This window comes from Pollicipes pollicipes, unplaced genomic scaffold (assembly GCF_011947565.3).
Source record: "Pollicipes pollicipes isolate AB1234 unplaced genomic scaffold, Ppol_2.1 Scaffold_6138;HRSCAF=7277_pilon_pilon_pilon, whole genome shotgun sequence".
Lineage (NCBI taxonomy): Eukaryota > Metazoa > Arthropoda > Thecostraca > Pollicipedomorpha > Pollicipedidae > Pollicipes > Pollicipes pollicipes.
In genome coordinates, this window is record NW_023596818.1 from 14,153,560 (window position 1) to 14,163,901 (window position 10,342).

Here is a 10,342-nt window from a genome sequence, read left to right on the forward strand (position 1 = left end):
ACGCAGTGTATGTCCCTTTGACTTTCACCCCTGTGACATTTTACATTTTGGCTTCGATGTTTTGACATTTTGCATTGGTCTTTTATTTTCTATTTTTTCCTCTTTTGGATTCTTGCCATTTGACTTGTTGTTCGTTTAACTTTTTGACGTTTGGCTTTTATGCACCGATTTCTATGTGCTTTGACTTTTTGTGATTGATTTATATTTTTTGGTTTTACCACTTGTCCTTTGGCTTTCTGTGCTTTTGCCTTTTTGCATCTGACTTTGATCCCGTTTGACTTTTTACCACTTGACTTTATCTCACTTCACTTTGTTTTTATTATCGATTGCTCGTTTCATCGCATTAAAAGACACTCCGTCGCAATTTGTTCTTGCATCAATCGGATGTGCAACACAAATTATTCTCAGTCAATTCGAGAACCGCCCGCAGCTTGCGTAAGGGATGGTTAGCTCTTACCTAAATTTCTTCAGCCTAGTTATCGCAATTCTTCGTTTGTGGAACTATTCGTGTTGCATATTTGGCGCACATGTGTGCATAGTGCATGCGCATGGTCTTCATGCACGGCTTCACAACAGCATTCAGATTTTGCTTCATTCTTCGTGCTTCCATGCACGGCTTCACAACCGTCCATTCATGTATGTCGTGCATAGGACATGGCGCAATTTAAACAACAAACATTTGTTTCCCCTGCGACGAAAATGATGTAGGTTGGCGCTGCCGCTCTTTCCCTGTCCTGTTTGCGCCGCTGCCAGGAGGCTTCCTTCCTCGTGGTGATACCAGGTCACATACCACTGCCTGGCAGCCAACTAGTGACCAATGAAATCAATACGATGTGTTAAAGGGGCGTGACCAGTCTGCCATATTTGCACTGGTGAAGGCGATTGGCTGCTGCAGGCCTGCGCGGGTCGGATGTGAAAGCTCTGACCACCGCCCGCCATTTTTTTTTTTAGGTCAGGCGCACAGTCAGGGTCTTTGGAAAAGGACACTGGAAGAGTGTGAAGCTTCATTGCACTGAAATTGCCACTTTATTAGGAGCGGGTAATGGGAGCAAACGCTGCGTTGGTGGGGCGGGAGATTTAGGTGTCTGCTGTTCATTGCATCTGGAAAGCATTGGATGAAAAGCTACCTTAAGATCGAGTATGGAGGTACAGAGTATAGAGGGACATCCACCAATAACTTACTGTCAGGAGTAAATGGTGATGCAGATGGAAGGTGACGTCGATGCTGATGGGGACACGAGTTTTAGGCCCCGGGTCATCTGCATGTGAGGAAAGGGAATGGTGTGGAGGAAGAGGGAGTAGGTTTGTACGTTTACCCCTCGGCGCCACCAGATTGGCTGCAGCAGACAACCAATGTCAGGCTGCTCTGTAGCATTCTGATCCATTCTACCCCTCCCTGTAGTAGGCTCACATGCCTGTCAAAGTGATGTCCGACACCTACAGGCAAAGGGCAAAAGGGACACGCTTCATGTGTCGCGGACAGGTCCGGGCTGGGGGGGGGGGGGGGGGGAGAGGGAGTTCAGACCCGGTGGCCGGTGTCATGAGTGCAAAGGCCGCCGCTTGCCGAAGTGGCGAGACAGGAGCGTCACCGTGAGGTGGGGAGATCGCGCCGTTGTCCTCGGTTCGCCATGTCCGCCGCTTGGCCGGCGAAAAACAGCGTGATGTGGATAAAACGAGGTTCAGGCTACACTCCAACGTCTTCGTCCAGTTTCTTTTAAGACAATGTTGCATAAGATGCCTGCAACTGGCACGCCCACATGACCACATTGTTGCAAGAATCATATCTGTATTAACGTTCACGCGATGGCTTGTTGTTTTTGCGATGGTAACTTTTCTCATATGAGTCTGTATCAAAATTGCACTTCCAAAAACGATTACATGGCAGTAATGCCGAGACAAACCAACGCTTCATTACTTGAATGCAGTCAAGTGCTCGGTTATTAGCAGGCCCATAAGTGCCGTGTGGTGCAAGATGGGCCGGCAAATGAAAAATTGAACTCGTTCAACAAGAGCCAACTCGTTCTTAATTTCATGACTTAGCCTAGTCTGCTCAAATGTTTGGTTAATGTTTTCTTCAGCCAAGCCTGGACCATTGTTGCCAGCCACGGCAGGGTCTCTCCGTTCAGCTTCTTGTTGTCGTTGATAAAGCTTTCTACCAAAGGACCTGAAAAAGTAGAACACGTCGGCTCATTCATACAGAAATGTTTCTCGCAGCATGCGGCTCATGCACAGCTACTGGATTTGCTCATGATGGTCTTATTTGAAAGGTGTAATTTCTATGCGTCATTACAATAACGAGACGGTGAAGGAGCGCGTTAAAGGCGATGCAAAATGAAAAGAGTGCAAATGTTGTTAGAGAATTGCGGGGAATAGCTTATTTTCATTCGTCTGTCGTCTTCTATCTGTTGGGACGGCGCGGAGGGAGGGAGGACGGGAAGAGGGTCAGATGGTGATACCAACCAACTGGACGGTCGACGTGACCTGATCGGGTCGATGGCGCCGCTGGACTGCTCGCTCTAACACTTCTCTCACCTTTCGTAAGTTGTTCAGTGCATTAGCGAAGAGCATTATTCACATAGATGAGACAGTAGTATTAGTCTTATTCCTCGGAAGACCAGGAGAATGGAGATATAGTTTGGCTGATATTTCGGCAACATGCCTTAATCTAAACAATAGCGGAAGTGACGGGGCGATGCGATTTGCGACGGGACGATTCACTTCTGATATTGTTTCCACAAATGCATGTTTCCGAAATATCAACCTAACTATATCTCCATTTTCCTGTTTTTCCGAGGAGTAAGGTTAATACTTTTGTCTTTTCTCCCACCTTTTTCTCCAACCTGGAAACAGTCGGAGCCTAAAAATTTGTTGACATATTTAGCTTTTCCTGCCTGGTCTCATCCCTTCTACAAGCTCAGTCCTACCCCATCCTTAGCTGTCTGCAGCTCACTTGTCATTGTAGCGGCTCATGATAAAGCACAAGAGGATTTCCTACAAAAAGATTCGCGCTTGATTAAGAACCCTCTTTTCGAAAACGTCTCAAGTCTCTCAAGTTATCGACTTCCTTAAATTGCATATACTGCATCACTGCGACGCTACAATACTGCAGCAAATTAGGGATGGCTTATGGATTGAATGAAATGGCTTATGGATGGCAAGCTAAAAAAATGCGATCCAGCCACAGACGGAGTGGTAGTGGGATCCATAGCCGGATCAGTGATGCTCTCGGTGTTCCCAGATGTGACGTGGAATCGGGGTACGACATCTTAATTTCGAAGTGATGGACAGCATTTAACTGCTTTGACCCCGAACTGATACTAGCTTGGTGGACAGGGGAAGGTCTGGCCTAGCGGTAATAACGTCCGGCGGATACGAGACTACAGAGAATTTGGATTCATCATTGGGTAAAGGGGCGGGGCACATGGGAAAAAGGCCCGTTTGTATGTACCCTCACTCTACCTGGATCTGTAAAACCGCACAAATGCAGAGCTGTTGAATGAATGACCAGAGAAATGCAGAATTGTTTATTACAATGCCCTACAAAGTTACCCACAAGCAGAATTGTTTATTACAGAGGCCCTACAAATGCGTGCCCCCTGTGTCGTGTAGATCTCGTAGTCATTATTGAAGCACGTAAACTGCACAGATTGTGAGCACATCGTTCTAATGGCATGAGCGTTTAGATGGATTATACCTCGTAAAGGGCGCGAGCTGATGTAAAAGACGTGGTTGAGCTCACCGAGCAAGGGGTTGTTGCCGACGTCCGCCTCCATAGAATCAACCTTGATGTCGATTTTGACGTCCTTCACGACATACTTCCCCGAGGACACTGCCAAATATCGCTTCCCCTGTCGCTTTCACACCACCTGCAACGTGGGGTTGATGGTCATCCTGGTTCTGACCACGCTTCATAGAGCGCGAAAAAAACTGCTGTGTTTCGCTGCACAAATAATCTCTCTTGACATATATATATATATATATATATATATATATATATATATATTACTCTGCTTGTCTACATGCTTTTCTTTCTCTGCCCCCCCCCCCCCCCCACCTGCCTCTCTACCTATCTATTGATTTATGTACTTACTGCTAGACATGACGTATTGCAGCTTTCGCTGTTAAATGTCAAGACAACGCTTCGCAAAAACCGTTCGATTTCATGCGAAGTCTCAATGACGACATTCCGGGATGCTTTGTGACAAATTGTTGCCCCATGTAAACAGTGGGCTGCACCACATCAAGAAACAATCTGTGAATAGATAACTTATTTAGCTGTGCCAGGGCCTGGCGATTTCCAGAACCTTACCTCACCTATAATATGGCCTCGATATCGACGGCCCACTTATGCAATAACTTGCAGACAAATGTGGGAATGAGTAAACACCGGAATTGCCAAGCTAGCTAGATAATGTTAGGTAGTCGATAGATCTCCCAATATATAAGTAATACAAATCTATGATAGGCTATACTAAGCCCATTTTGGTATTTCCTTACGGATATTGATCGTGAGAGGGAATCTCCTGCTTAAGTGGGCCGTATTTCACGGCGAACTGGCCCTTGATGACCATCTTTCCAAGCTTCAGAGTCGTCTGCACAGAATTGCCAGATAACCTGCAAAAGGTAAGCGGAGATCAAACCATTTTCAAAGGCACTGACAATTACTAGGCGGAGTTTATGATTATCGACAGGGCAAAAATATGACGTTTTGAAAATGTCACAGCCACTAATGCTAACAGACATATCAGAGCTTCTTGATGTTTATCCAAACAAATGGCGCATGAGATATCAGCAAAAAAAAACTTCACCAACTCTTAGTGACATAGGACAGTGCCGTTGGCCTTACGACCCGTCAAATAACCAAGATTAAATGGACAGATACATTACTTTTTCGAATACATGCCTTTGGTACCATGATTATAATGTTTAAAAAAGAATAACGATAAAGCAAAACATGATTACTTGTTTGGCACGGATGCCGTCAAAGAGCTATTAACTTTTTCCTTTCTCCTGTATATTCAAAGTTAAGAAGGATATCAGTTACAACACACACACACACACCACCACACACACCACACAACCACACACACCACACACACACACACCACACACACACACACACACACACACACACCACACACACACACACAACACACCACACACACAACACACACACACACACACACACCACACATATATATATATAGATATATATATATATATTATATATATATATATATATACATACTTAAGTATCAGTTGAGTTATGTGATGTCTATTCCTGTCCGTTATTCTAATTTTGCCGTATTACAGCAAGCACATCAAGCCATGAAATACATTTTGTACCGTTAGTCTTTCACCCTTTGAACACAGTTCAACCTAAAAGATGTTCTGAGAGAAAACGAGGTTTTTTCTGGCATTCTAGGCATACGCCTCAGATGTTTCGCAATTTGTGGTGTTGGATTTATTTTCATCACGCATCAACAGCAATTTCAAATGAAAGCGTTTCTCTACAGAAAACTTTATTTTGCATGGAATTTAAAATCAAACCAGAAATGCACAAATGGTTTGCTTTTTTAACGTAGATGATGTGCTCAAAATCCATTATTGGCGCCATTATCCAGTGCGCGCTGTGGCAAAATGATATGATTTGTGCTGACTTTTTCTCATTCAAGTTTACTAGTCCTCGTGGGATGTGACAAAAGGAAATAGTAGAACCACCACGGTGTACTTCCGATACGCAGTACCTTGCAATCCCATTGCAGCCAACATCCAGCGGCGGAGGAAACATTCCATTCAACTCCCTAACCTATACCAGTTGCGGTTTGAAGAGGTTTGACCTAGGGGAGGTACTGTGTGTACTTACTCTACGCTGTCGACGTGGAGAGTGGTGAGCCCGGCGACACTAATGTCGCTGCCAGAGACAGTGACCGGACCCACAGTCTTCTCTGGGAATGCAATCTTCGAAATGGGGTCAGAGCCCACGCCGCCGAACTTGGTTTGGGCCGCTGGTCGTGCGGACAGTGATACATTATCAGCAACAGTTGTATTCATTGGTATGGTTGTCTGGTATCAATGAGCTCGACCAGTGCATCACTTTTGAATTCATCTCGAGGCAACCAATTATGCACCAACCAAGGCGCTCCCATAGCCATCACATCCGTAATTTTCCTTTGATGCCTATCAAACACAGGGATTGGGCAACGTCAGCTGTCCAACCTGTCCGACCGCAAGTTGCACGAATATATATATATATATATATATATATATAATATATATATATATATATATATATATATATATATATATATGCTTTCCCAGAAATTTGAGGAGTTTCCGTAAACTACGGCAAGCTTGTATATGTGGTCAACAGGAATCATGCGATCAGATGTTTGCAGAAAGCGTTTTGTACTAATTATCGAGAGGGGCACCCCAGCCACGAAAGGGGTTATAGTGGGCAGTAACTGTGCTGCAGGTGGTTTGCATATGGTGAATACGAGAAAACCTTAATCCTTAAGTGGTAGAGACCTAAGAGACGGCGAGAGAAAGAGAAAGAAGAAAACCCTCTCATCACGTACTGCAGGCAATTTTGATGACTGAGTTCGCGGTGTGCGACAGGAGGCTCTCGTTACCACGGCTGAGGTGTGATGTAATGCGACAAAAGATCCCGTTGATATTAAAAGGTGCCCGTCCGTAATTAGAGGCATGGCTCCTGACAGTCTTCGTTCCCATCTGATTGCGCATCTGAGAGTTTAGGATGGTGTTATGAAACCAGATGAGTGCTGGTTGAACTGAAGTTGTAGAGCATAATACGTGCTCGAGGAGTCTCCAACATTCATTTTCAAGGAGTTTGGCTCACATGCGTTTTTAGATAAGTAACAGATGGCTTTATATAAGTACACGAAAATGTGCCTATTTCGTCTATTTTTTTGCTCTAAGCATGTATGTCTCTGCGGTATTGCACCACAAAGCACTGATAGGCGTCATCAGGACCATAACACATTAAACGATTTGTTAAGTCTGAGGTGCCAGTTACGACAAACAGTCCAGTATGAACACAGGGGCAAGCACTCTGTAAACATCCCATGTGTCTTCACCCTGATCCAATCCAACTTGTCACCAGAAACGCGCAGTGAAGTTACCATCCTGTCATGACCTTTACCTTCAATCAAGGCCTGCTTGCTCTTGTCCATAAGGGACCGGAACTTGGTCAGGACGCAGGCGTTAACATCTGAGGGGACTCCACATCCTAGGTTGCTGGCGATCTTGGTGATCAAGTCGCCCGGAGGAGCAGCCAGCGCTTCACCTGCGTACAAACCCGCGTCAGTCACAGCTCGCCAAGCGTAGCAGCAAGCGGTTCGATAAGCGCCCTTCTTCTGAAGACAATTTCTGCCGGGTCGTCTTAGTGGAAACTAAACTGATGTTATAAGTACCACAAGCCACCTAGTGCTACAAGCACAAACCTAAGCTAATTAATCCGGCTCGGGAAAAACAAAATTGGTAGTCTTTTGAACTTCAACCTGGATTTTAGCGCGGTATGACCTGGTACCTCAACCCTGACGTGCATACACTTTTCACAAAACGAGACATCGCAGGTGAACGTGACCTTTTACCTCAACCACAGCCGGACGGCAGCCATATTTACTCGCACTACTGTTGAATGACCGATCACGTCATCGCCCATTGGCACAAATTAGAGCTAAAGCTCAGGCTGCGCCCATGCGCAGCAAGAGGTCATGTTCGATTCATTAATCTATTAGGTTATCAGCTAGACACCGATTGCACCAATAAATAAAACTCACCAGAGAAGCAGGCTACGAAGAGGATGCATGCCAGAGATAAAGGCGTCATCATCTGCAAGAAATACAGTTGTGGGAGATAAAGCAACGCTGCATTATTTGTGCACTCTGTTCATTCCACTAAAACATCAAGTTTACTGGTCAGTCTCCTGCACCAAAGTAAAGAACTCTATACATAATTTTGGTACAAACGCGAAGAAAATAAGGTACAATACTCAAATGGGCATGGCGATGTCTCACTGAAAGAGATAACTGGAGTGTTTAGGAGGAAACGCAAACCTTGTTTTGTATCATTACTCGTCATGTTTCAAATACATTCATTTTACGTAGATGTAGTACGTAGTACTACATCACGTAGATGTATCCCAATGCAAGCTATTCGTGATTCGCTCTGCGAACCGAAAACGGGCAAACAGTTCAAGTTTAAAACCGATGCATACCTATGTTTGACACTAAATTGACCAGGGATCTGACCTAGATTATTCTTATATAGATGCATCAGATAGGTAATGTCATTGTCTCATTTCATTAGTGCACTGACGTACTTGGGAAAAAGTTTTGAAGCACGTAAACTTTCTGTAGAGTTGCGAGAAATATTTCATTTACACAAGAGCCTTTCTCTTGACCTTATTTCTAGTATGCAGCCTGAAGAAGGGTGGCAAAATGTGCTCGTGTTTGCTTATTTGTAACGTGCTTCCATGCACTTAAATTACAAAGTGCTCTCTCACTAAGAAAGGCGCCCCGTGATCTCGCAAATGAAGCTCCTTATTTTGAAAGAGGGCTCCTGGCTGACAAAGAGGTCTCACAAACCAACAACAAAACATCTTGATCCCAAATTAGGGCCGCTGGATTCGGAACAAAGCCTTTCTTTTTCGTGACGAGGCTTCCTGATCCAGAAAAATCCCCGTTGATGCAAATGATGAGCCCCATAATTCTGCGACGGCCCTTGTTCCGAATGAGAGCTGTCAGATCCACAAAAGGGGCCTCCCAATGCAAACCCGGCTCTTGATCCCGCTTAGTTGGGCCTTTTGATCAATACTTGGAGCTTCCCAATTCAGGCAAGGGCTTCCGATTCCACATAGAGGGCTTACTGATGTATGGCGGGTGTTTTATTCCATGCCACATCTAACAGGATTTTGCGGCTCACAAATGGGCTTCCAAATACAAAACAGGGCCTCCTTATCCCCAAATTAGGGCATCTTGATACACCCTAGCTGCCTTCTGATGCCTAAAGAGGGCCAAGGAGGCTGTTGCGCGAGAAGTGTTTGCTTGTATATAAAGATATCTCCTAATCTAGAGTACGGGCCACCTTACGAGTAAAGCGGCATTCAGTGTCAGCAAATGGGTACGCCCGACACAAAACAGGGGCCCTGACCCAGAGTACAGGCTATCTAAAATAAAGACGGCCTCCTGATCCAGAACACACACCCCTTGAAGCAGGAAAGGGACTCCTGAGTCCGATTCACTACTTCTAGCTCAGTTATAGAGGCCTGATCTGAATTTTTACGGCACATCGGTAGCTAGAAATTTTTTCCTTGAGGAAAAGGAGGCCTGCCAAATTTCCAGGAGCAAAAGCATGCTCTTGTCTCCTCTTCCTACCACATTGCGCCATCCCTGGGTGCAGCTCGAGACTCGTTCGAGAAAAAAGATGAGCAGAAGTTCATTACGAATATTAAACTTTTTAACTCACTATACTTCAAGATTAGCCATCTGAAGTGCTCTTTCGCGAAGGGGCTGTTCCACGTTTTACTTTCGCGTGTTATGGCGATTAAACAATTGCTTGCATCCCTGATGTACATAATTTAAACACAAGCATACAGTCCTTTGAGAAAATAACTTTTTTGAGGGAGTCCAAATCGCTCTGAATTCCATCTTTCCCCACTTCGCTCCTGCAATTCCCCAAATCTTACCGTTTGTCGGAGGAGGCTGTCTGACTCGGTGCGATGGGCCGGCAGGATGCAGACTGGCGCCGCTGGCGCGTCCCGCACACCGATATGCCCTCGCTTCGCGTGATGATGACCTGTCACAGTGACATTTGGCCGCCCTGACACGGTGTCAGCACAGATAGTCGGTAAACAACCTGTCAACCGGTCATCCCGAAATGTCGCCAAAGGTCAGCTTACCTTTGGCGATGAGGCACGGTCTGAGGTGACTCAGCAGGTCCGCGTTGGTCGTGGCTCGCCAGCTGAATTGGTCTGATCCTCCGATGCGGGCATGAATACTGCCGAAGAGTGCGGCACTTCTGAAGGGCTGATGCTTGGTGTTACTTGCCGAAAGGCTTGATGACACCATACGTTCAGACGATCTCATTTGCACGGTCTATCTGCCGTGGAGCGAAACATGTAGCCTGCGCTTAATCCTTTTGTATGTATCAGCCCGTATTCCAAGCTTTTTATCTAGCCTCACAAATGATTTGAAGTCGTCAGTCAATAGTATTCGGGCCGACTAAACAACTGCGGTCAATAGTTTGATTTTGATTTACACGAGCATTTCAAATTATAGTTTTTTCATTCCATTTTGTTCTCACCTGGGTATGCCATACC

The 10,342-nt window shown here is 45.3% G+C and overlaps 1 protein-coding gene across 1 annotated transcript; it reads right to left on the reverse strand.

Annotated features, from left to right (window-relative positions):
• Window positions 1-1,766: 1,766 nt before the first annotated feature.
• On the reverse strand, window positions 1,767-9,764 carry LOC119106022 (uncharacterized). Its single transcript, XM_037229617.1, has 7 exons — window positions 9,710-9,764; window positions 7,803-7,854; window positions 7,163-7,306; window positions 5,867-6,008; window positions 4,498-4,614; window positions 3,740-3,866; window positions 1,767-2,164 (listed from the first exon to the last, which is right to left on the reverse strand). The coding sequence occupies exons 2-6, from the start codon at window positions 7,852-7,854 to the stop codon at window positions 3,806-3,808; spliced, it is 516 nt and encodes a 171-aa protein (XP_037085512.1). The 5' UTR covers window positions 9,710-9,764; the 3' UTR covers window positions 1,767-2,164; window positions 3,740-3,805.
• Between the last annotated feature and the right edge of the window lie 578 nt (window positions 9,765-10,342).